The sequence below is a fragment of the Hemicordylus capensis genome, chromosome 2 (assembly GCF_027244095.1).
Source record: "Hemicordylus capensis ecotype Gifberg chromosome 2, rHemCap1.1.pri, whole genome shotgun sequence".
Classification (NCBI taxonomy): Eukaryota; Metazoa; Chordata; class Lepidosauria; order Squamata; family Cordylidae; genus Hemicordylus; species Hemicordylus capensis.
Genome location: NC_069658.1, coordinates 122,393,027 through 122,420,970, shown reverse-complemented (window position 1 = coordinate 122,420,970; position 27,944 = coordinate 122,393,027). Strand labels below are relative to the sequence as shown.

At 42.4% G+C, this 27,944-nt stretch overlaps 1 protein-coding gene across 4 annotated transcripts in view; it reads right to left on the bottom strand.

The window, feature by feature from the left end:
* The window catches only part of FOCAD (focadhesin), a 234,809-nt gene that overhangs the window by 40,062 nt on the left and 166,803 nt on the right, over nucleotides 1-27,944 (bottom strand). For all 4 annotated transcript variants that reach the window (XM_053288048.1, XM_053288050.1, XM_053288049.1 and 1 more), the window contains 7 exons: nucleotides 21,436-21,528; nucleotides 15,745-15,833; nucleotides 13,905-13,946; nucleotides 8,152-8,260; nucleotides 6,209-6,325; nucleotides 2,976-3,214; nucleotides 1,169-1,258 (listed from right to left, as the gene is read on the bottom strand). In XM_053288048.1, coding sequence (XP_053144023.1) covers nucleotides 1,169-1,258; nucleotides 2,976-3,214; nucleotides 6,209-6,325; nucleotides 8,152-8,260; nucleotides 13,905-13,946; nucleotides 15,745-15,833; nucleotides 21,436-21,528 — 779 coding nt within the window. The remainder of the gene's footprint in view (nucleotides 1-1,168; nucleotides 1,259-2,975; nucleotides 3,215-6,208; nucleotides 6,326-8,151; nucleotides 8,261-13,904; nucleotides 13,947-15,744; nucleotides 15,834-21,435; nucleotides 21,529-27,944) is intronic.

The following is a 27,944-nucleotide window of genomic DNA, read 5'->3' as shown; positions in this document are numbered from 1 at the left end:
CTGAGCCTGAGATACATTAGGCAGGAATTGAACTGGAGATCTACTTCCTGCATCCCCTTTGTGACAAGGGGTTTGATCAACATATAGTTATGAACCTGAAGCGTAAGCCTGCTGCTTGGCAGACCTAAATATATTTCACTTCCTCCATACTTTATATCCCATTTCCAGCTATTATTTTAATAGTATAGTTCTTCCAGATAAAGCTACTCTTGCAGCTCAGGCTGGATTGTGAGGATGGGCACATTCTAGTAACAGATTCCATAGTAACTAGACTCAACTGAGCATCATGTGAAGCAACCAAGGATAACTTCAGAGGTGCTGAAGTGCTTTTCATTAATGAGCTTGTGAAGAGACAGTGTTCCGAAGACACAGGCTGACTTTGCAATGCCATTATTGCTCATTGGTGCATCTTCAATGAACAAAACTCAAGCTAATGTCTCAGCACAACACTTTGTCTTAATCGTGTTTTTCTCCTAGGACAGGTCAGGTAATACATATGCTTGTACAGCAGTCCCATTTATGAGACAGAGTATTGTAATAAATCTATTCAAGAGTTGTACTTTAAGCTGTAAATACAAACATTTTCCTACACAGAGATTACTTCAGTTTAGGAAAATGTAATGAGTGGAGCAGCTTTGGGTTGTAGGAATCTGGCTGCAGTTCTCCACAATATATATATACAGAATTCAGAACTTCTCTGAAACTTTCCCACTCTTGTTAAAAGCAATACAAGTCCCCTTTGGAAGTAATCCCTTTTTGGTCCAAAACACAGAGAGTGGGCAACATACTGCACAGTCTGCTGCCAATGCGAAGCACTGGTAGAGCTGCTGAGCAACATCAAAGGCATCTCCAACAATGTAGAGAAGGGGCTGCTGCAGAATGCCTTTACAGCACTTCCAGGCAGCAGCATAGCACTCTCGGGGAAAGCACTGCGTTGCTGCCCAGAAGTGTTTCAAAGGCATTCTGCAGCAGATCCATCACTACCCCACTGAGGACACCTTTGAAGCTGCACAGCAGCCCCAGTAGATCTTTAGCGCTGACGGGAGACTGCCCAGAATGGTAAACACTGATTTTTAATACAAGTCACACAATTGTTAATATGCATCACTCTGAACTCTAGCCATTTTGAAGAACCCAGTCAAAATCCAGGCAACTACAATATACTTACTTGTATTCTAGACTCGTGTCAAAGCAACAGTCTTCTAACGTATCTAGGGACTTCATCAAGAGCAGATTCATTTGACTGCCAGATACATCACTACAAGAAAGATGATCCAGGAAATAATTTTCTATTATTTTAATTACTAATGATACATTCAGCTGCATTTCTTTATTTTTTTCATAACATTCTGTATGTGACAATTGTTATGGTGAATATATCGAAATGGTAGCTGTTATACTACTATAAACTGATATACCCTTATTGATTCCAACACAATTCCCAGAGACACCCAGAAACACAAGTTTTGGGTGGTATAGAAATATTTTAAATAAAAAATAAATAAAATAAAATTCACACAGTGTGTGTGGACACAGTCATAAAACCTACATAATTAGCAAATCACTAATAATAACTACAATCAAGGGCGTTAGGAAATCTCCATCTCTTTCTTGTGGCTGGAACAGAGTTGTTTGTCCGTGGTCAAAGAGAGGATAGTTCTGCATAGTTGTCTTCCAAGGAATAAACCTCCATATTCTGTGCTACGATCAGTACAGAGATGTGATACACCATTTAGGTCCAACCAGCAAGTGAGAGAAATCTGGGGCAAATGCTGGGAACACTGGAAATGCCAAAGGTGAAAACCAAGAAATCAAAAGGCTGTTGATCTGGTGATATGTAAACCCCCAAATTCATCAATAGCATATATAAAGAAATTTGGCTCTGTGATTGGGAACAGATTTCACATTACACCTTGAAGATGTTCATTCCATGGCGTGTCTGCCCATATTCATTCTTGTCTTCCGCACAGCTATGGCTCTTCTCAAGTGGAGCACACAAGGATATTTGCTTTCCAACAGAGAAGTAAATTGATACATTTTTCCATACTACTTTTTGCAATATACTACAAAACATATGCATAGTTTTAGAGAAGGCTATGCTAACAGCCATTTGACAAGCAATACAGAATGAGATGGTAGAATGAGCTGGCAGAGTTCTTGGGCTCTGTTGCTGAGATGCAGGTGAGAGACTACAGTTGTGAATGCTCCTTTTGCTCCTTAAACAAAAAAACAGCATAGCTGCATTTAAAAAACAAGGACTGCAGGGAGAAAGGTTTGAACCTTCTGCCAATGCTAATTTACTATATGCAGAGAGTGGGCGGCAGGGGGATATATGACATACAGCTACACCCTTGCATTTTGAGATGGAATTTCACAGCATGTATGGATTTTTAGAACTCTTATCTCATTCTGCTTAATGTGTAGAACATCTCTTGGAATGCCTTCTCATATTATATTCATGGTGTGAGAGCCACTGCAACATGGCTCATTCCTACGCTGTAATAGTGATTATCAGAAGTCTTGGACCACATGGGAGGAGACCACACTGTTGCTCCTCCCTACCCCAGCACTGTCCCACCTGCAAGAATGGAGCCGCAATGGGGCAACACGAGTATGGGGAGCAGCTGCACTCTAAGCTCTGCCAGGTGCCTTGGAGCTTCTGATATTACCTCCACAGCACAGGAAGGAGCCACACTGCAGTGGATCCCACATCATGGATGCAACATGAGAAGGGGCTTCAGGTACCACAGAAAATGGAGTGGGCACTAATGGATCGATCAAATATGTTACAGTGAAGCAACACACAGCAGAAGTCGGGAGACCAAGGAAGCAAGAGATAATGAAATCGTCCTACAGAACACCTCTGGGAATTGTTAAGTGCAGAAATCTAAACATGTTGCTCTGCATAATTTAAATGTCTCACAGGGGGCAGGGGAAAAGTTATTTACACACCTGCTGTATAAGATAATGCATACCTGACTTTCTCTTCACATAACCGTGAGATAAACATCCCCAAAGCAAGGCCCATGTGAATTTGAACAGCCTGAGACTCATCAGCATTTGGTTTCCCAGGTAACATGGCAACCAGTATATTGAGTACTTCCTCAACCTTTTCCTTGTAGGATACAATAAAAACTGGCACTAAGAGAGACAAAGCGGTCGCTGCACAGGAACGAGCAATGGCACTAGCAGTATTTTCACCGGAGTAGGATTTCTAAGAGACAAAATAAAAATCCCAGATGATCTTTGTTTTATCCTTTTCCTACATGAAGAGAATTCATGACATTGTACAGCTTTCTAGGAAAGCTTAAAAAAGGGGAAAGAACTACAACTGCACTTGAGCTTTCCTTGACAACGCAACCGTGTACCATTTGCTTACTAGTGTTGTCTTTCAAAACCCTGAAATAAGCTATTAATGTGCTTTCTACAGAGAAAATACAAGTAAATCTGTACTAGAAAAACAGATGGGACTGAATGACCCTGTTCCTGTATATGTAAACAAAAATGTCACTATGAATGTTAATTAATTCCATAATTATAGCTTTACTGGAATTTACCGAGAAGGCAGCAGGGAGGGAGTGGGTATGAAACGCTGCACAAATAGAAGGGATGTGCCAGGCATAAAAAGATTTGCAACTCTTACAGAAATGTGTAATGCTGAATGTAAGGTTAGAAATGCCCTAAGTCTTAAATATTAGTCTTCATTTCAGAATACTTATGAAAAAAATGTATACTACCACCAACTCTCTTCATGCTCTCAAGGCAGCTCACAATAATTAAGCACATTAAATTTTACAACTTATTTCTAAAACTTATTAGCTGAGCAACAGAATCCTAAAACCCACATTAACATACAAAACAATACCCACCCAAAAAGCAAGCAACAATATGATATCTCAATGACACGAAAAAGCAGCACACTTTACCTAGCAATATACTACTATAAACAGCAAAAGAAAAAGCAACTGAAATAACTGCGAAGAAAAATAAAATTGTGAAATTTCCCACATTTGTAAAAAATGTGGGTAACATTCTGTTTATAATTAATGTACAAACACAATACAACTAGATTAAAGTATCCTTGCTGGATATTTCAAGATATTTCAAGAAAATAAATCCATCTTATTTATCTGTTGTTTCTCTGTGTAAACCGCCCTGAGCCATTTTTGGAAGGGCGGTATAGAAATCAAATAAATAAATAAATAATAAAATAAAATTAGTGACCAATCCTTTGGGAGCTGTTTGGAGTGCAGAAGCCTTGGACGATTAACAATTAGATGTGCTATTTTGGCAGCAATTCAGAACTTTTTACTTTGACCTACCAAAAGAATACTGCCATTGTTCAGGATATATCAAACAGGAAGTCACCGTAGTAGATACTTGCACTACAGTGTTTCCAATGTCTATGGCTGGCAGTCTGGCAACCTGCTTGTATCTGTGACCTGCAAAAATCTCAATAGCACTTTAGCACAGGCTTGCTGCAACCATTCACTGGGTCACTTGTACAACCAATAACTGCCTCCAGGCAGTCAAGTCATTTCTGCTCCAGAAGTGAGGGGAACAGACGGGTGAAAGGGAAGCAGTGAGAGACCAATGTGTAGCCTCTGAGGGCTGCATCATGGAGATGGCACAGGGATTCTGTTTCTCTCCTTTCCAGATTTGCTGTGAGGGAAACCTGAGACCTATAATCAGTCTTGCTACATTAGACAGGGTAGCATAAGGTAGACTCCCCTTTTCTTTGCTGTGCCAAAACTATTGACCCTGAGGCTACACACAGAGGAAAACAGCCAATGTTTGTGATTCACATGGGGAGGAAAGGGAGCTATGTGACAACAGAAGAGCATGTGGAGTCACAGGAGGAGCAGCAGGAGCAACACGGAGGAGATATCAGGTGATCAGAGCAGTAAATAAGCAACTAAACAACATGCAACACTGCTTCAGCATCAATTACCATTTGTGCAGATACACTAACACACTAATGTGAGCTCATCCCTCCTCCCACCAAGCAAAAATGAGAAGTCCCACAAAAGAAACAGATCTGTGTTATTTAGTATTGGAGCCACATGAACATCCTCTTCCTGTACATAAGACTAAAGGGTTCTGTGTTTTGTTGTAATATATTTCTGGCCTAGGACTCCCTTGGGTGCTATTTACCCAGGCGAGCCAATCAGCAGCTAACTGTGCCTCAGGTATAGGTAACTGTTCCTTAGGTAAAATATTTAAAATAGTGCCTTCTAATGCAACACTGGGCCTTGCAGTCCATGAACTGACTGAAGAGTCTCTTGAAACTATATATCACACACAATGCAAGACCGCCACCAAAGTTGGCTCCCCCAATTGAGTTCTCTGCCTCATTTCTGTAATGTTCAGGAACACTTACCCCATGTCATGGCACTGTCATGGTGTGAATGTCTCTATCCTTGCCCCACATAGTGACCATTTGCAGTAACTCACAAAGTGATAATGTCACAACATAGATAAAGTCATCCTAAATGTTACAGGGGAAAGGAAGAGAACATGTCTTGGGGGTGTTATTTTTAGCCGCATCCCCAAGTCACCTGTAATAGGTTGTTTTGCCTCAGAAAGTACCACTTTCCAAGTCAGACAGCTTGGACAACTAACAGACAGTGGATAAACAACAGATGACTACTGTTCATCCACTCTGTCCTAACCTTCCCAGCTGTCTTCAACCCATTCTCTATGCCTGAGGTCTGACTCTTCCTTACCTCCCTATAGCATCCGTCTCTCAGTCCTTGATTGCCTCATGCTATTCTTGAAATCCAAATGCTTCTGCTCTAAGGGGGAAACTTCTTCTGCAGTTGTCTAAAGGAGACCCAGGACCCTTTCACCTTTTATTTGATTTTCCTCAAGAGCTGAATGTATACCTTACATTGAGCACAGACACGCTACCAGTTCACTGTGTATGGATCTGAATGTGGCCAAAGTACTATAGGCAGCTATGGAAGTATGGACTAAAGGAGAAGACGATCCTAGCACATTCTGAGAAGAGGTTTATCTGAAGAGGTTTAATCTGTAACTTCCAAATATTACTCTGAATGTCCATGTGATTTCTTAGATCTGAATTTTGTGGCCTCCATACATTTCTTCTTTATATACAATAAGCACCATTAAATCAATAAGCATGCTGCAAGTACAATAAACACTATACAGCATATCTTGTAAAATCGACTTATCCTTATGGACCTACCTGATAAAACCATGGGAAGACGCGCCCCTTGGGGCGGTAGTGACTGTCTACAATACTAAGGAGGGTATCTATCACCATGGAGATCCAGTGCTTTGTAGGAAGAAAGTCTGGCTCAGTCTGAAAGCAACAACAAAGGGACCATAGGCATCTAGAATCCCAAACTCATTTAAATACTTGCCCATTTCTATATTTCGCTTCAGGACATGTTTTAGGAAAGGACAGAAATTCAGATGGCAATATGGTAGCGCTGAGAAACTCTTTAAAACCAGGAATTGTCAAATTGTATAGCAACGTTCTATATTACCAGACACTATGAAGTTTTCTAAAAACTTAGCCAAGCAAATGTACACACACACACACACACACACACACACACACTTTAAAGCAAGAAAGAAGTGTAAGTTTAAGAGGTTTTGTTCAGAGACTTGCAGCACATCGAGCAAATCTCACTGGATTTCAAAGTAACTTACCTCCAGGGTAAATATGTTTAGGATTCAAGCTTTAATTGGATAAAATATCCAATTAAGGTTTTGTTCCCAGTAACACCAACTGCCAAGCGCCCTCCCCCCAGCTCCTGGTGGTACACTGAGCAGTCCCCCAGATTCCCAGTTCACCTCCTCAGAACTCAAGAGTGTGCCATTCTTCCACATACATTGGCTCCTTTCTCTCCACCACCCAGTGGAAGGCAGGGCCGGACTGGGGGCACTGAGAGGGCGCCGGAATTTATGTGGGGAGGGCGCCAGAATGTATATGGGGAGGGCACCAGGTTTTGAGCAGAATAGGTAATGAAGGGTGAGAGTTGGGGTGCAGGGGCACCGCATGGGTAGGGCACACCGGGAATATGTCCTGTTGACCTATGGGCCAGTCCGAGCCTGGTGGAAGGTACAGATTGCCACTCTTTCACCCTGACCAGCTCTTTCCCTACACTTCCCTAGAAGAGCACAGAATGCTCATCTTCCTTCCCACTCCTCAGTGGGTCCTCCACTCCCCCTCATTTTACTTTACTCGGCAGAGTGCAGATGCTGGCACTGCTGCTGTGCTTGTCTTCTTCCTCCCATTCCCATCTCCACTCTGAGCACTCTAGTCTTCTCTTCCACACCTGTTTTCCCCTGTGGTTTTTCAAAATGCCAGAGGCAGGAGAAGGAAAAGGAAGAAAAGAGCCAGTCTTGCAGAGGTAAGCATGAATTGTCCACTTGGCTAAGCGGGGTCTACCCCAACCATTTGGATGGGTGGCAACATGTGAGCACTGCCTGCTTCTAAGCGACCCCTTAAGGGATGGGGTCATAGTTCAGTAGAAGAACATATGTTGCATGCAGAAGGGCCCAGGTTCAACCCCTGGCATCTCCAGGTAAGGCTGGGAAAGACTCCTGACTGAAACCTTGGAGAGATACTGCCAGTCAGTGTAGTCCAGGGCTGCAGAACATTGGCCCTCCAGATGTTTTTCTACAATTCCCATCATCCTAAGCCACAGTGCAATAATCAGGGATGATGGGAGTTGTAGTCCAACATCTGCAGGAAGCTCAATGTTGTACAGCCTTGGTGTAGACAATACTGAGCTAGATGCACCAATGGTCTGACTCGGTATAAGGCAGCATCCTATGTTCCTATGAGAGCAGCAGCAAGTGAAAAGTGCAATGGGCACTAGCAGGTGGCAGAGATGATGAGAGGTAGTTGGCTGGTAGAGACAGTCGGGGGCAATCCTCCACCTCCGCCAATCTGTCACCTCAGGCAGTGGCTTCACTCAGCCTCATTAGTACGCCAGCCTTCAACATTTTCTAGTGAGATTTCAAACAAATTTTATTCAAACAGGATCATTAGACTGCATTTGGAATGTGAACAGGGAAAGGAAACGTTTCATGTTCCATTAGAAATCCTCTGATCATGTCAGGCTTCAAGAACATTTGTTGAACATTATGACAAAGCGATCAACAAGTTTAACTCACATCGATCGCTTCTTCAGTGTCCAAAGAAAGTCCCTTCTCATGTTTTACTACAGCAACTGCAAGGCCTGTTAAGGCTAGAAGACAATTTCCCTTTACCACTGGGCTATCCCTGTTGAAGACAATAAACCAATAGGAAGCAGAAAAACACAAAAAAGTAATGATTAAAAAAACAGGTCAATTGTCACTAGGTTATCACTTAAGAACACACTTGAAAGTCAAAACAAGCATGGTGCAGTGGTTAGACTTAGATGAAAGAAATATGGGTTCAAATCCCTGTTCAGCCAGAGATGTTTGACCTTGGCCAGTTATTTCTCAAACTACCTTGCAAGATTAATGTGAGTACAGTATAAAGGCAACATATATTCCTCCTGGACATCATTTAGTGATAAATGTAAATCATCATCATTAGCAAACTTCAGAAGGCATACTGACATTGAAGGAGTGGGTTTCATTTGGATTATTTTTTATTAACTAAGTCACTGGCCAATACTTTTATTAAGAAAACTATTTCAGAACACTTTCCTGAATAATTCCCTTGGGTATTCCTCCTAGTGACAAAATTGCTAAGAGCAAAATGACATTCAGGGATGAAGAAAGAAAGAAGATTCCAATTGTTACCTTCCCTTGGCCTGTATATTTCAAAGGTTCTTCTGTCTATGTTACATACATCTAAGAATATGTGGGAATACAACATCAACTGGGCTTGAATGCAATTTATTGTGCTGGTTACATCACACATTGGACTGCTATACTGTTTTACACAAACACTTCCACATAACAAAGGGGTTTGATCTAGACTAAGTTTGTCATGATTAAGTCCTACTGAAAGAGATTAACTTTTCTCATGTATTTAAATGGTGCTTAGTCATAACTAATTTAGTATGGATCCTGCCCCCCTCACAATAAAAATAAAAATAAGCATCTATATAGAGTTTTTGAGAGTTCAATGCATTTCATGTGCATTATGTTGATATAACCCTTACAATAACCTAATTATTTAAGTCCTCATATTGCAGCTGGACAGTTGAGGCTCAGAGGAGTGGTTTCCGTAAGGCAGGCCTTGACCATTTTTCTTTGGATCTAGAAGCCAGCCCCCAAATTTAGGAGCCAAATAAGAGACACTTGTCAAAATTCCCAGACTTCATGACAGACATAATTGAAGGGGAGGCTAAACTGGCTTCTCTTTGTCCCCTTTAAATGTAACATATTTAGAACAGAAATCTACCTGGGATAAATAAAGGTGTCATTTAGTAACTCTGCCTCTGACTATCTAGGCACCAGTTACATTTCTAGGCACTATGGTTCACTGGTATGTGGGATTTGTCCTGTCGTAAGAGCTCCTCCCAAGTTTGTGGCAGAGGTGAGATTCAAATCAGGGAAGCTCTGATTTTCAGCTCCATACCAGCTCCATATGAATGAATGTTGAGGGCAGGAGCCACTGTGTGGGTAGCTATTTTGCAGACTCCTATAAACAATTGCTGATACAGAGAATGTGTGTGTGTGTGTGTGCGCGCGCGTGTGTGTGTGCGTTACATTTTACAAAACAGCAACATTAAAAAACCAACAAAAACCAACCCCTAATCTCCTATTTGGATCAACCTGAAAAGAATCAGAAAGTGGAGAGCGTTTGGATTCCATTTGACAACATGGAATCACTAATACCTCAAGCAAGAGAGCAGGACCTAATTTTGTAATAGACTCTCTTCCCTTCTAATGACAATCATCTTCAAGAGGTCCTCTGTACCAATAGCGATCAACCCAAAGCTCACTTTCATACTACTCCGTGGGGAGTAAGAAATAATTTATTCTCTCAAAGGAAAACAGCCCTGCTGGATCAGGTCCAAGGCCTATATAGTACAGCATCCTGTTTCACACTGTGGCCCATCAGATGCCTCTGAGAACCCCACAGGCAAGAGGTGGGGGCATGCCCTCTCTCCTATAGTTACTCCCCTGCAACTGGTATTTAGAGGCATCTTGCCTCTGAGGCTGGAGGTGGCTTATAAACACCAAACTAGTAGCCATTGAAAGGACTGTCCTCCATGAATGTGTCTAAGCCCCTTTGAAAGCCATCTAAGCTAGTGGCCACCACCACATCCCGTGGCAGAGAATTCCATAGATTAATTATGCATGTGTGAAAGTGTTCTTCCTTTAGTTGGTCCTAAATTTCCTGGCCTTAGGTTTCATGGGATGATCCCTGGTTCTAGTGTTGTGAGAGAGGGAGGAAAATTTCTCTCTGTCCACTCTCTCTACTCCATGCAGAATTTTATACACCTATATCATGTCTCTCCATAGTCGCCTCTTATCCAAACAAAAAAAATCTCCAGATGTTGTAGTCTTGCTTCATAAGGAAGGTGCTCCAGACCAGGGATTCTCAACGTTGGGTCCCCAGATGTTATTGGACTCCCATAATTCCCAACCAAAGACCACTGGGACTGGGGATTATGGGAGCTGAAGTCCAATAACATCTGGGGGCTCAACGTTGAGAATCCCTGCTCCAAACCACAGTTCCCTCTAAGGCATGTGCATGTGCACGCTCTCACAAGTAGTTTGATGTCCGCTCAGTTAGTTTTAGATCCTGCTCAGGTCAAATCAGGAAGGCGCCATTCTGATTGGGCATGCTCACATGCTGCCTTGATACTGCTGCCCAGAACAAAACTCATTCCGCACAGAATTGAGAAAAAATAGAGGAACCACTGCTCCAGACTCCTTATCATCTTGGTTGCCCTCTTCTGCACCTTCTCCAGCTCTACAGTGTCCTTAAGATACGTTGATCAGAACTGTATGCAGTACTCCAAATGTGGCAACACCATAGATTTATATAAGGGCTTTGTAATATTAGCAGTTTTATTTACAATTCCATTCTTAATAGAATTTGCCTTTTTCACAGCTGCTGTGCACTGAGTCGGCACTTTCAATGGCCTGTCCACCATAACCCCAAAATCTCTCTTCTGGTCAGTCACTGACAGCTCAGACTCCATCAGTGTATATATATGTGAAGCTGGTTGTTCCCCCCCCCTCCCCAATATATATCAATTTACACTTGCTAACACTGAACCGCAATTGCCATTTTGGTGAATTGAACTGCTGAAATAGGAGCATCTCTTTCTCTGTTTTCAGGAAGACCCTTGAGATTTACCTGTTCTCACAGGCTTTTGATTAGAATTAAATAATTTGTTTTAATAACTGTTTTATGCAATTGTTTTTATTGTGTTTCATAGATTTTAATCTGTGACTTTTTATATTGTTTTAATTTTTGTATACTGCCTAGAGATGTAAATATCAGGCAGTATAAAAATGTGATAGGTAGATAGGTAGATGTTGCTGCCCACTCAACCAGTTTGGAGAGATCCTTTTGGAGCTTCTCACAATCTGTTTTGGACTTCACTAACCCACTTTGCTGGTTACACCAACTTCTAGATCATGTATGAACAAGTTAAAAAGCATTGGTCCCAGTACAGATCCCTGGGGGATCCCACTTCTTTCTTTCCTCCATTGTAAAAATTGTGCATTTATTCCTACCCTCTGTTTCCTGTCCTTCAACCAGTTACCAATCCACACATGAACCTGTCCCCTGATCCTATGACTGCTAAGTTTACTCAAGAGCCTTTGTTGGGGAGCTTTGTCAAAAGCTTTTTGGAAGTCCAAGTATACTATGTCAACCGGACCACCTTTATCCACAAGCCTGCTGAAACTCTCAAAGAACTCCAAAAGGTTAGAAAGGCAAGACCTGCCCTTGTAGAAGCCATTCTGGTTCTCCTTCAGCAAGACCTGTTCTTCTATATGTTTAATAACATTGTCCTCAAGTATGCTTTCCATCAATTTATCAGGCACGGAAGTTAAGCTAATTTTCTGTAATTTCCCAGATCCCCCTGGCCCCTTTTTGAAAACAGGAATTACATTAGCTACTTTCCAGTCCTCTGGTACAGAGCCTGTAAGGACAAGTTACATATTTTTGCTAGGAGACCAGCATTTTCACATTTGAATTCATTCAGAATTCTTGGGTGTATGCCATGTGGCCCCAGCAATTTCTTAATTTTTAGTTTTTTGTTACAGTTTAGAACATTAGAACTCTCTTGTCACCTCAAATTGGCCCAGTTCTTCAGACTCCAAGCCTGAGAAGCTCAGTTCTGGAGTGGGTATATGGTCAGTATTCTTCACATTGAAGAACTCATTCAGCTTCTCTACTATCTCCTTATCCTCCCTTAATAATCTCTTTCACACCCTCAACATCTAAGGGTCCAACCACCTCTCTGCCAGGTTTTCTGCTTCTTATATATTTAATGAAGTTTTTGTTATTCCCCTTGACACTTCTAGCTATATGCTCCTCAAACTCTCTTTTTACATCCCTTATTGACTCCTTGCATTTATTTTTGCTAGAATTTATGTTCCTTCCTGTTCTCTTCATTTGGCCTGGACTTCCATTTTCTGAAGGAAGTCTTCTTCCCTTTTATAGCTTCCTCAGCTCTACTTGTTAGCCACATTGGCATCCTCCTGAACTTGGTGGAACCTTTCTTCCTCCTTCACATACATTCCAACACAGCTTCTATTATTGTGGTTTTGAGTAAGTTCCATGCTTTCTGGAGTGATTTGACCCTCCTGACTTTCCCTTTCAGCTTCCCTTTTACCAGTCTCTTCATTTTAAAGAAGTTTCCTCTTCTGAAGTCCAACACATCTGTATTGGACTTCCTTGGCAATGCTCTATTTGCATATAAGCTGAATTGGCTCACACTATGTTCACTGTTCCCCAATGGTTCTACAACTCTGACATCTTGCACCAGGTCTTGGGCACCACTCAGGATTAAGTCCAACGTTGCATTCTCTCTGGTTGGTTCTGTGACCAACTATTCTAAAGCAGTCATTTCATATGTCAAGAAATCTGGCCTAGGGTTGTGCATAGAACCAGCTGGCCCAGTTCAGTTCGAGTCCGAACTGGACTTGAACCTGACTGGACCAGTTCAGTCTGCCCCCACCCTTGAAACACCCCCCCCCCGGTTTGGTCCGGGGGTGTGTGAATTCCCCCTCTCCCCAGATTTTTTTTTAACCTTTTCTTCCCTCCAGGAAAGTTCTTCCTCCTTCCCCCTCAGGCCTTCAAAATGCCCTCGCAGGCCTTTTCAGCCCCTTCCTAAATTGGCATGGTGGCCAAAATGGTGGTCGCCATGGAGGTGTAAATGGCATGGCCCAGGGCCTTGCAGAGGCCATTTGTGCATGCGTGGTGGCCATTTCCTTTCAGTCCTTGCATTGTCACCCATAATGATTCTGTGGAGGACTATGGGCCTCCTATGTTTTCTAGCTTGTTGGATTATTTAATATACAGTGCTACTCCACCCCAAATCCTCTCCTCCCTGTCCTTTCTGTAGAGTTTATATCCAAGAATAACAGTGCCCCACCAGCTCTCACCATAACACCAGGTTTCCATTACATTCACTATATCTATGTTTTCATTAGCAACCAAGCATTCCAGCTCACCCATCTTGGCTTGGAGGCTTCTGACATTGGTATATAAACACCTATACACAGAGTTTCTTATCTGACGTTAGTGTGTGCTATCTCCCTAACTGTCATTTTACTTTTTGACCAGCTGTCATGTGTTTCCGTCTGCTCTACTCCTGGTTCTATTCTGTTCCCTTTTGGTTTATCTGAAAAGTTTGCACCCTCGCATCTTAGGGGATTTTGCTTGCTGAACCAGATACCATGCAGTTCCTGTCCTCTCAAAGAAATAACTTTGATCTCTTGTTAATAAACAAATATCTTACTTTGAAGCACCCTTGATTACATCAGTCAACATCTCTCTGACCCTGGTAAAAGAGAAAAATAAGCAGCATTAGTTTTGCAATAAGTTTGTGATGTGGCATTAGTATATAAGCTTGGGTCAATGGGGAAAAATCACAAGTCTCATTGGATATGTACCTTGAGCATTTCTAAAGTGGCTCTCTGAACCAAGTTCTAAGTTTATTATGGATAAAGATCTAATATGGATAAAGATCTAATTTTACCTGAAATCCTGACACTGTCCTAAAAGGATTAGGTGTCTACCACTTTATTGCTATTATAGAAGTATATTAATTTTGGGAAGTACGCGTTAAGTTTCCTATTTCAAGAGAAAACCTTTTCTAGTAATCACAATGCCTTGGATTATGTGTTTAACAAATTCAGCAACTAGTAATGTGGAAATAGTCTAACAATTTTGATAATCCTATGAGTTTGAGTGTTAATCAGCCCTGAGTATCTGCACAGATATAATGTTTACAAGGATTTTTAGATCATGTGTGTGCATGTGCATGCAAACACAATATGTTTTTTAGCCTCCGCGGGGGTTCCATTCTCGCCTACAACTGTGGATAACAAAACCACAGATGAGACCTTGACTGAATGTGAATTGGGGGAACTGGTGAATGGGAACTGGGGAATTTGGTCCTGGAGAGCAAAAAAAGGCTTTAAAAGGCAGATATAAGAGCAATAAAATAACATCCCATGCTCTCCACGTCTCCAGCTGTCCAACAATGCCCCCCAAACCCACAATTCTGCTAATTTCCCTGAAAAAATCATGGGGATTTTTTTTTTAAAAAGAAAGAGTCACAAAATGGCTCAGTTCAGCAAAATGGTGACATTAAATGTGTCATTACTGAGGCAAACGATGCCAGCCAAGATCTAAATTTTCCCCTTAGTCCACAACTTTCAGAAGGTGATGCAGAATTAGCTTTATGTTAGTAATATCTTCCCTCTATTCTTTATGTATCCAAGATTTAATGTTTCTAGTGATATGGAAAAAATTGATTTTTATCATTTGATAGGGAAAGATTATAAATATACAGTACATCATCTTCATCTAGCTTGTCTTCCTCCTGAGAAATCCAAGAATTCATCCAACAAAATTGCATGGTTTCCTAATAATAAATAAGGATAAAAACAGCTTTGCCACTTTTATCCATGGGCAACTGCTTTATATCTGCTTCTATTCTGGACCACTTCTATTCCCAAATAAATTCACTGAGAATCTTTTGCCAACTCTTAATTCTCTGTAATCCACTGAAGATGGTAAAGAGATGTATGAAACGGGAGATGTTGGGGAAACCAGCATTTTTACCAGAGATTCTGACACACTAAGACAAGTTACGTTTTTTTCTGTCTTTGAGTGTTCTACCAAAGGTTATTTATGAATGAGCAGATCATAATTACACTCAATATACTGGCCATTTCTTTTTAAAAAGTTTAAGCCTCACATAAAGTCATATTTTAAAAGATAAATGCCTTTTCTATCAGGACTAGTCCACGGAGACTAGTCCTGATTGAATACACTAGTCCATTCAAGAAAAGATTTCTATACCAAAATTGGTTTTCAAAAGTACTGCCACTCCCATCACCACAATTTTTCAGGCAGCATATAAGGGATAGCTACCAGTAAAGCCATCCTTACCTACAATGTCTTGTCTTTGCTGTTTTCCTTTAAGCTAAAGATCAGATCTGGTTCTCATCAACATTTATACAGTCAGTAAAACTTGCAACTTTAAGTCCTTTGAAGTGCCCTCCTTGCTCTTTTCCCTATTTACCACACCACCATTTCAAGTGATGAGGAGCAGACAGTCATTCACTTACCAGAGCCAGGCTGTAAATTGTTTGTATTGCACTTCTTCAGGTCCCTCTTTTCCATGCTTTAACTGCATCTCCAACTCTGCTTGCCTTCCCTGCACAATCACAACATAAATCAGCAGGAGACCTTACATGGATAGTAATCCAGAGATGTCTATGGGGAACACTTGCATAACAGATGTAACCTTTCCCCTGAGGTCCACTCTGCGATCAAATCAAATTGCCCTTTATAGGCCCTTTTAGTGTAATAAACTATGTGTTAAGTGATGGAATTCTAGTTTTTACTTTTGAGAAATGAGGATAGACCTATGCTATGGGCCTAGATAAAATCATTAGCTCAATTAATTACTCATTTCTCTTGGAAGAAAAAAACTATAAACTGGACACTCAGATATTTCTGCATGTTCATGGATTATGGGAATGGAATTAGTGGGTTTTGGTGTTGAAAAGCAAAACCTGTTATTATCACACAATAATTTGTTATGTATTCTATTTTTCCCAAGTTTCACCTTGCTGAAACACCTTTTAAAGAAAGTTCCAGTTTAAATTCATCAAGTGATTTTTATAGGTTGTTATTCTATATCATAAAAAGGAAGCTTTCTAAATTAAAGAAAATATGAAAATTGATCATGAAAAATTTCTTGGAATCTGTTTTAAATGCACGACTGATCCATACGTTAAGGATGATTGTTTTATATGACACTGGATATTTGTGGGAAAATATATGAGAACAAGCATTTCTTGGCAGTCATTCATCCGACTTCAGTAAGATGTTCACAGATACCCTGAGATACAGAAGTGACTTTAAAACTCAGACATTTTCTGAAGAACATATTCTATTACAGTAAGAGATTTGTATTAAATTCACATCACCACCTTTTTTCTACACATGCTAGGATTGGTCTATACAGTACTTGCTATCCTTATCTTGTGAATAGCGGAACATGTGTTCATTTATTTATTTAACATTTTTATACTGCCCAAAACATGCATCTCTGGGTGGTTTACAAGAAAATAATACAAACAACAGAAAAAGTTAAAACACTACAACAATTTTAAAATTTTAAAAGAATGTTAAAGCTATTAAAACAGTATTTAATTAAAAGCTTGGATGAACAGATGCATCTTTAAAGACCTTTTAAAAGTTGTCAGAGATGGGGAGGCTCTTATTTCAGCAGGGAGTGCATTCCAAAGTTTTGGGGCAGCAGTGGAGAAAGCCAGTCCCAGACTAGCCACCAGATGAGCCAGTGGCAACTGCAGATGGACCTCTCCTGATGATCTCAATGGATGGTAGGGGTCATGGCAAAGAAGACGTTCTCTTAAATACCCAGTGTCTAAGCCGTTTAGGGCTTTATAGATTATAACCACCACCTTGCCTGGGAACTTATCGGCAGCCAGTGTAGCTCTTTCAATATAGGAGTAATATGGTCTCTACAAGATGACCTGGAGACCAACCTGGCCGCCACATTCTGGACCAACTGTAATTTCTACACTGCGTACAAAGGCAGCCCCACCTAGAGCAAATTGCAGTAGTGGAGGTTAACAGAAAAAGTACCATTGTTCTGAGGTCATTTATCTTATTTATTTATTTATTAAAAACATTTATATCCCGCCCCTCCAGTACAATACTGCTCGGGAAGGCTCACAACAACATACAATAAAATTAATAAAATTAACGAGATTAAGTAAATAAGTTAAAAGTCAGATTAAAAACCACAATCAGTATTAAGTTTCAAATTAAAAGTTATTTTAAAAGCTAAAAATTGAGAATTATAATTGAGAATTATAACAACTAAAAACTAAAGATCTACCAGATATAACTAAAGACGGAGCATTAAAAAGCTTCTTTAAAAAGATGTTTTTAGTTGTTTTTTAAAAACAGTGAGGGAGTAAGTATGGCGAAGCTCTTCAGGGAGCGTGTTCCAAAGCCGAGGGGCCATAACCAAAAAGGCCTTGTCTCTAGTCCCCGCCAACCAGATCTCTGTTAGTGGCGGGGTCATAAGCAGGGTTTGAGATGATGAACAGAGGGCTGTTATCTCAAACAGACACAGTTGGCGTATCAGCTAAAGCTGATAAAAGACACTTCTGGCCACTGCCTCAACCTGGGCCAGCTGGGAGAGGTTAGGATCCAGAAGCACCGCCAGACTGCGTACTTGTTCTATCCAGGGAAGTATGACACCATACGGAACAGACAGCTCAAAACCATCTCCCGAGTTCTGACCCCACACAATAAATACCTCCTTCTTATCTGGATTCAGTCTCAGTTTGTTATCCCTCATCCTGCTCATCACCACCTCCAGGTAGGCATTTAGGGAGGTTATGCCTTCTCCTGGTGATGTTGACATGGAGAAATAGATGTAGGTGTCATCAGCATACTGATAACAACCTGCAAAAAATTCCCCTGATGATCTCTCCAGAAGTTACATGTAGATGTTAAACATCAGAGACAGTATGGAGCCCTGAGAGACACCATTGAAAAGGTCAGATTTTGAAGAACAGTCTCCAAGGGACACCATCTGGAATCTGCCCAAGAGGCAGGAACGGAACCACAGCAAAGCAGTGTCTCCCACTCCCAAACCCCTCAGATGCTCCAGAAGGATACTATGGCTGATAGTACCGAAAGCCACAGAGAGGTTCAAAAGGAACAACAGAGTCATACTCCCTCCTTCAGTTCCTAATTGGAGATCATCCATCAGACTGACCAAGGCAGTCTCCACCCCATAGCCTGCCCGAAAGCCAGTCTAAAATGGGTCTAGATAATCGGTTTCCTCCAAGACGGTCTCATGCTGGGAGGCTACCACCCTCTAAATTACCTTGCCCATCCACAGAAGGTTGGAGACAGGCCTGTTGTTGCTCAGCTCCAATGGATCCAATGCACACTTCTTCCGAAGTGGACTAATAATTGCCTCCTTAAGGCAAAGAGGCATCCTCCCCTCCCTCATTTATAATATCTGCCAGGCCTTCTACTACACCCTCCCACCCCGTCAGATTGAATAAGCCATGTTGGAGAAAGGTTCAAGAGAACAGGTGGTAGGCAGCACCGTTCCAAGCAGCTTAACCACATCCTCACAAACTGGAACTGATCTAACCTAACCATACAAGAGTAGTTGCTGGACACCTCCGCACCAGACACTGCAGTAATTGTAGAGACCGAATCCAAGTTGGCTCAAATATGAGAGATTTTTCCCCACAAAGAACTCATTAAACATGTCACAGCAGGTAATCGATTAGTCCAGATTCTGATTCAAGGGAGGAGGGGCACATACTAGCCCTCTCACAACCATGAACAACTCCACCAGGCATGAGCTTGCAGATGCAATATGGGCAGAAAAGAATCGCTTCTTTACTGCATGTATTGCCTGAGTATAGATCCTCATATGCGCTCTATGTTGCAATCCGTCAGCTTTGGGTTGAGTCTTTCTCCATTTGTGCTCTAGTGGACTACCTTGCCACTTCAGTCCCCGTAGTTCTTCCATATACCAAGGGGCCAGTTCTGAAGCAAGTTGGAGATGATGCTTAGGAGCAATCATGTCTATTGCCCTTGTGAGTTTGCTGTTCCAATTCTCCACAAGGGCATCAACAGGATCGCTGGCAGAGTCAACTCTAAATCCCTCCAAGGCTTCTTGGAATCCTATTGGATCCAATAAACTTCTCGGGTGGACCATCCTAATAGGCCCCTCGCCCCTACGGAGGTGGAAACTGATTGTGAGTCCAATCTTAACAAGATGGAGGTCCATCCATGGAATCTCCACCCATGGAACAGCACCCTCCTTAGAGTGAAAGACCAAATCAAGCATGTGACCAGCAACGTGCATTGGTCCTGAGACCACTTGGGATAGACCCATAGTTGTCATGGCTACTATGAACTCCTAAGCCACCCTGGACAAATTGGTCCCAAAGTGAACATTGAAGTACCCCACCACCACAAGCCTGGGAGACTCCAACGCCAAACCCAAGACCAAGTCTGTCAGATCAGTTGGGAACTCTATTGGGCAGCAGGCCGATGGGTACACCAACAGAAGTCCCAGTCTATTCCTGCTCCCCAAACTTAAGTACACACATTCAATATGGTCAGAAAACTTCAACAGGGATCCTGGTAAGGGAGATGTTACTCTTCTAGTCCACAGCCACTGCACCTCCCCACCCTCAGTCCCTCACCTGCTCCTCAACAGAGTACCCAGGAGGGAGAAGTTGGGACCAGACTGGGCCACCAGCCTCCTCCAACCAGGTCTCAGTGGTACATACCAGGCCGGCTCCTTCATCCAGAATCAGATCATGGATGATTTCCGATTTGTTCTGGACCAACCTGGCATTACAAAGGAGGAAGGTGAGGTTCTATGGGTGGTTGGCACTGCTTCCCAAGATCAAAGAGCTGGCAGGTCAGCCAGAAGGGGAAACAGCTAGGAAATTTCTGATTTTCCTTCCCCTGAAATGGCCCGCTGACCTGCCAACATTACTTCTTCTGTTCCCCACTATCACCAGAATTTCTGCCCCATAATCAGTAGATATGCCTCATGTTCCCCCTCTCCAGATAACCTTCGACACATTTTAAAAGTGTCTCACCCAAGGGATGCTTAAAAACAGAAGCCAAAGTGTTATTTACTCACCCACCACTACCACATATAAGGTTCCTGGGCGAGGAGGCCTGGCCCTCACCTTCATTAACCAAAGTGGCTCTCCACCAACCCCCTGTTGGTGTCGCCCTGTCAGTGGCGGGCCCACCACCATAAGCAGCATCCCTTTATAGGCATAGAGATGGCTACTCTGTGTAGACGGTATGCAGGGACTGCTGAGTCACTCCTGAGCCCCAATCCTGCACAGACTCCCCGCAGAGCACCCACAGCCCCACAGGTCAAGCAGAGGCTGGTAGGTGGTGTCTCCCTCTCCCGCATGCAGGCACTTAGTGGTAGCAACAGACAGCCAACAACAGGTCTCTCATGCTGGGGGGCGTTTATGAAGCATGTGGTCTCTCCTTCTGCTGCAGGGCTTCTCATCATATTAATTCATCAAAATTTGAATGAGGAAGAAATTAAATGCAAACCTGATATCTGTAAGCTTCTGTTTTATGCTCTACTTAGTGCTATTCTTGGCAAACAAGGCTGGGAGGAAAGAGAGAGAGAGAGAGAGAGAGAGAGAGAGAGAATGGGAACTAGAGCTCTAGTTGTACTCTTTTTGCTTTATGGTTGTTAAAACTAAGCAGGTCAGGATGGAAGAGTACTAACGAACGCTATGTATACCAGTCCAAGGTCCTCCGTAAAGGTAAAGCAGGATCAGGGGCATAACGAGACTGGAGTGTGTCTTGGGAGGAAAAGTGAAGATGGGGCCCCCACTTCCCTCCCCCATTGTTTCCTTTGGAGAGGCAGGAGAGAGAGCATGAAGTGCAAACTGGTGGACTCCCTCTCCCTCAAGGAACCGGGGACATTTGTCTCCCTTTTTATTTATTTATTTATTTATTACATTTCTATCCCGCTCTTCCTCCGGGGAGCTCATGCTTATTTTCATCCTCACAACAACCCTGTGAGATAGGTTAGGCTGAGAGATACATGACTGGCCCAGAGTCACCCTGTGAGTGATTCAGTTATCATTATGCACCTGGGCAAGGGAGAGAGAGAGAGAGAAATTTAAAGCTTATCCCTTCCTGATGGCTTAGAATGGGTAACAAATGTGCAACACACGCCACATATTAATTTCACTTACTTGTAAAGCTGCATGATATGTTCTCTCCATAAATCCTGCCCAGGACTGAGGTAGTAGCAGAGAACGATGCCATTCTGAAGGTTGAATGTTTACCTGAACAACAAAAAGAAAATATTTGTTATATCTGAAAGGACTAAACAAAAGGAACTTTATGCTGAAATAACTGAATCATGAACAATAAAACATAGCTGATTGAAATGGAGCAATATTTAGAGTACAATATTATATAGGTATATGAATTCATATACTCATCAAAACATTAAAAAAGGAAGTCCGCAACTAAGAACATAAGAACAACCTTGCTGGATCAAGCCCAAAGTCTATCAAGTCAACCATTCTGTTTCTCACAGTTGTCTACCATATGTCCCTGGGAAGCCCACAAGCAGAAGGTGAAGGCAAGCCCCCTCCCATGCAACTGGTATTCAGGTGTCTCTTGTCTCTGTACCTAAAGGTACAGAGACCAGTAACCACTGAGACCAGTAATCACTGAGAAACCTGTCTTCCACGAGCTTATCTAATCCCTTTTTAAAGCCATCCAAGCTGGTGGACATCACTACATCCTGTGGTAAAGAACTCCACAGATTAATTAAACACTATGAGAAAGAGTACTTCCTTTTGTCTGTCCTAAATTTCCTAATAGTTTCATGGGATGACTTCTTATTCTAGGGTTATGAGAGAGAGAGAGAGAGAGAGAGAGAGAGAGAGAGAGAGAGAGAGAGAGAGAGTAACTTCTCCCTGTCCACTCTCTCCACACTATGCTTAATTTTATAAACTTCTATCATATTTCCCCTTAGTCCCCTTTGTCCTAACTAATCTTAGCATAGTGAAGCAAATTTTTGAATGAATGTAGTTTTGCCAAAAGATGCTCATTACATAATTTAAGAGATTATAGAAACACACACAAATTATACACATTCACATACACTTTAAAATTTCTAATAGCACAACTCCACCTTTCTTTATTTTTTTGACTAGCATTATTACAGCAACTTAAAAGAAGATCATAACTTAGGATCTTTTCTCTTCTGCAGCAAAACTTCAAAGCTCACCTTTTTTTAAAAAGCGCTATAATTAAAATGACTGCTGTGCATTGTTATGTCTCGTAATATTCTATGGCAGGCAAAATAATTAGTTTTTTGTTTCCGGTGTCCAATTATTTCTACTGTTGGCCTCAACCAAAAACATTGAAAAGTTGTCATGACAGCCATTTGGAGCCTATTAAAAACAAGTTATTACATCTCAGATTTGCCAGAACGTATATTCTCAATACTTTTTTAACCCCCAAAGGGTAACAGATTGGATGGAGACAAACTCTCTCAGTATCTTCTGCTGTGTTACTCATAAGTTGTTTTTGTTTTAAATTAAGAGAGAGACACACACACACCCTAGAGCGGGTTATTAAAATTTAAAATCTGCCCTCTTATGATGCCTATTCTAAATTGCACCTAAAAACAACTTCCAATTTTAGTTCTATGAACTTTTCTAGGAACTTGGTCAACAATTTTTCACAGATACCATATTTTAAACTGAGAGAGCCACAATACTGGTTGCATTTACTGACTTACTCCCTTCGAAAGGACATGGAGACTTCTCTCTAAGTTCCACCCACCACCAAGCATGAACAGAAACAAAAGTTTTGGCATAACCCCGCCCCCCCTTTTTTACTTCAACTACTCACTCTCATTTGTTTCAACTCACAAGGAACAAAATGGCTAGAGCTACAAAAGGTAAGAACTGGAAGTTGTGCTGGGAGTCAAACTGAGCCTATCTTTTGTCTAGGATTTTGAATGGATTATCCATCCATTCTATTTATATACAGGTGATCCTCGTTATCCAGTTTATTTCTTTTTTTTTTTTTTGCGGTTTAAAAAACAGGCAAAATTCACCTATCCATGGTTCCTTTACATACACACACACACACACACACACACACACACACACACACACACACACACAGCAAACACAGCAAGAAAAGAAAAGAAACACATATGACATCTCACAATAATCTAATACATCAACTTGATTTCCAGTTCTCTATCTTATCTCCTCCTAACAATTCATTCTAACCCAACGGCAGCTGAGTAACATATCTATGCTTCGATACAAACATCAAAAGATATAAAACTTATAGCCTAGTTTATAAAAAAAATTCCAAATCTTGGATGTGGGGTTAAACCATGACCCAAATTATAATATATAAACATATCTGTGGTTCCTGGGTGGCCAGAAATAACTTCCATTTTCATTTCTGGCTGCCATTTTGCAGCACGGAGACATTTTGTGGCTCTTTTCTCAACCCTCCCCCCAACCAAGATTTTTGGCAGAAATTCACAAAAATGTAGATTTGTGGGCTGAGGTGGTGGGTCTTGCTGGAGGGGAGGAGAGCTGGTCTTGTGGTAGCATTCATGCATCTTCCCCTTTGCTAAGCAAGTTCTGCCTTGGTTTGAATTGAATGGGATATGACATGTGAGCACTGTAAGATATTCCCCTTAGGGTATGGGGCCAATCTGGGAAGAGCACCTGCATGCTTGTATGAAGTAGGGATGTGCACGGAACCACGGAGGCGTGGTCCAACACTGGGCGGAGTGTGGCTTTAAGGGTGGGGGGGTAGTACTTACTCCCCCACCGCTCTTCCCCCTCCGGCGCTGGACTTTTCTAAAACGTCTTTGTGGCGGCAGAGTTCCTTCCTGCCGCCCTGCCCCCATCATTGTCTGCAGAGTTTGCAAGCAGCAGAAGCTGGCGCCAAGTGTGCCCGTCACCACTGCTGGCACGCACGCCACACACGTCACAATGATGAATGCGGCGTGTGTGTGCTGGCGGCGGCAGCGACGGGCGCGCGCCGTGATGGGCGCATGCGTGGTGCCAGCTTCTACTGCTTGCAAACTCTGCAGACAACGACGGGGGCAGGGGCGGCAGGAAGGAACTCTGCCGCCCCAAAAACGTTTTAGCAAAGTCCAGCGCCAGAGGGGGAAGAGTGGGGGGGGCTAAGTACTACTCCCCGCCCTTAAAGCCACACTCCCTCCCCCCTCCGGACCGGCCGAATTCCGGACCAGTCCGGAGGCCTCTTGCATGGCTCCGGACCGGTCTGTGCACACCCCTAGTATGAAGAAGGTTCCCAGTTCCCTCCATGGCATCTCCACGATAAGGCTTAGAGAGACTCCTGCCTGCAACTTTGGAGAAGTTGCTGCCAGTCTGTGTAGACAGTACTGAGCTAGATGGACCAGTGGTCTGACTCAGTTTAAGGCAGCTTCCTATGCTCATAGAGTTGGAGGCATGGAGAATAAGGCACTGTACTTTATATCCTTTATTACTGCTTTTTGGTCCCTTTTTTAGCTTAAGGAACCTACCCCTGGATTCCCATGGGGTAAGGTTTTGTTATTCATGGTTTCCATATTTGTGCCTATAGATGAGAATGAAACCCCCACAAATAACAAGGGCCACCTGTACTACCTTTCCCCCACAGGAATTGGGACTCAAGATGGTGTACAATAAAAATTAAAAATGATGATTTACAATAAAATAGAATTGTCCATAACATTATTTTTATGTCTATTGTCCATAACTTTATATATTACAGTTAGATTATTATGGAGTGGAGATATAAACTTAGCCACCCCATAATAAGCCAGAGGTTGCTGGTTCGAACCCCCACTGGTATATTTCCCAGACTATGGAAAACACCTATATCGGGCAGCAGCGATACCGGAAGATGCTGAAAGGCATCATTTCTTACTGCGCGGGAGGAGGCAATGGTAACCCTCTCCTGTATTCTACCAAAGACAACCACAGGGCTCTGTGGGCGCCAGGAATCAACACCGACTGAACGGCACACTTTGTTTGTTTGTTTGTTTGTTTGTTTGTTAAATTTATATACCGCCTTTCATTAAAACAATCCCAAGGCGGTTTATAACAAAATTTAAAAACAAGATTATAAAAAAGACACAATTAAAATATTAAGCTAAAAATATAAAACAAATTTGATTAAAAATTTAAAAACACAAGCATAAAAACAGTACAAAATACAAAGAGCTGCAGTAGAGACAATCATATAAAAGCCTGGGTAAAAAGCCAGGATTTAACATGCTTTCTAAAAGCTGTGACGGAGACCAAGGAGCAAATAGCCACCGGGAGAGCATTCCAGAGTCTGGAGGCAGCAACAGAGAAGGCCCTGTCCCGCGTGCATGACAACCAAGCCTCCCTCATTGTCAGCACCCGGAGCAGAACCCCCTCAGATGACCTCGTCAAGTGGGCAGCAACCCTTGGGAGCAGGCGGTTCCTCAGGTATCCTGGGCCCAAACTGTTAAGGGCTTTAAAGGTCAAAACCAGCACCTTGAATTGGACCCAGAAACAAACTGGTAGCCAGTGCAGCTCTTTCAGAATGGGTGTGATGTGCTCCCACCGGGCAGCTCCAGATAAAACCCTAGCTGCCTCATTTTGCACTAGCTGCAGTTTCCAGATATTCTTCAAGGGCAGCCCCACGTAGAGTGTGTTACAGTAATCCAGCCGTGATGTGACTAAGGCATGGGTAACTGTGGCCAGATCTGCCTTCCCGAGAAAGGGACGCAGCTGGCGCACTAGCCGAAGCCGTGCAAAGGTACCCCTGGCCATCGCCTCCACCTGAGCTTCCCAAAGCAGAGCTGGGTCCAGTAATACCCCCAAGCTGCATACTTGCTCCTTCAAGGGGAGTGCAACCTCATCCAGAACCTCATCCAGAAATCTCCTCATCCTGATTGGCTCTCCTACTGACCAACAGTCCGGATTTAATTTCAGTTTATTAGCCCACATCCAACCCATCACGGCCTCCAGCCCCCGATTCAGGACATCTACCGCCTCCCTAGGATCAGGTGACAAGGAGAGATAGAGCTGAGTGTCATCTGCATATTGCTGACAACTCAGTCCAAGTCCCCGGATGACCTCTCCCAGCAGTTTAATGTAAATGTTCAACAGCATGGGGGACAAGACTGAACCCTGCAGGACCCCACAGACCAATGTCCATGGAACTGAGCAGTAGTCCCCCAGCACCACCTTCTGGACCCTCCCCCCAAGAAAGGACCGGAACCAACTGCAACGCAGTATCTCTGATTCCCACACTCAAGAGGCGGCCCAGAAGGATACCATGGGTGATAGTATCGAACACTGCCAAGAGGTCCAGCAGAATCAACAGGGACACACTCTCCTGCCTAGTTCCTGGCGTAGATCATCCACTAGAGCGACCAAGGCAGTCTCAGTCCCATATCCGGGGCGGAAGCCAGATTGAAAAGGGTCCAGATAATCTGCATCACCCAAGACCCTCTGTAGCCTTTACCTTTATATAAATGTAGTAGTAGTTCTATATTGACTTTTTAAGATTGCATTTGCATGTTTTTACAAGCCCTCAACACCATATTACCATTCAGAGTAAGCTGGCATCATTATCCTGAAGGACTTCTTGAGGCACTTACAACCATATATATTGGTGTTCATTTGGCAAGGACAGACTTAGATATGATATACAGTTCTGGCAGGAGGCCCATGAAATTCTCCCTTTTTATTATTAAGCCATACGTTATCACTAAATACTCAATAGCAAACGTGAATATTTGATCATGACACTTAGATAATTCTGTGGAAAAACTCAAATAAATTCAGTGACAGACTGCCCTAGTGAAGTTTTCAAGGCAAAGCCCTACCGTATCATACAACTTCCTTCTGAACCTTTTGACACTTGAGTAGATGGGAACCACTTGGGAAAGTGAGGCTTAAAGTATCTGAGTACTATGAGGTGGGGAGGAGGGAGCCTGCACATGCTGAAATTCTGGTTCTGGAAACTCTTACAGTCCTGATCCCCTACTTGGACCTAAGGACCATCCAATTCAACAGACTTCACTTCACTTCAGGACTATAGCTATAGCGATCAAGAGCTATGGTAACATATATGGAACTGCTCCCTCAGAGACATTATTTCTATCTGCTGGAACACTTAAAGGTCATTGTTGGACCATTCTAGCCCCCAAAGTGATAGATATTTGAGAGTATTTTGGAAAAATCTTTTCCAGATGTCCCTGATTTGAATGACTACAGTAACTGGAATGTTCTTTCAAAAGGCACATTAGGAAATATTACTTACCAAACAATAGTACAACATGGACCACTTTGGAGAGAATTAAAAGATGAGCTACTCAGTCACCCTTGAACAATTAAAGGAACTTAAATAATACACTTCAAACAGACCACTGTTTTTTGAAACCATGTTTTTCTTCTTCATGGGAAACTCTCTCTCTCTCTCTCTCTCTCTCTCTCTCTCTCTCTCTCTCTCTCTCTCTTTTTAAGGAAAATCTTGTAAATCTTAAATTTATTATTGTGGGCAGTTATTATACACCTTTACCACAACAATAGGTTCCAGGAGACCATCGCTTTTGCTGTTATTTGCTAGGTACACTGCTTGGAGAATGTTTTGGTTGAAAAGTAGAAGTTTTTTGTTGAAAATGTGTTGTATACTGCTTTGAGAATGTTTTTGTTGAAAAGAGGTA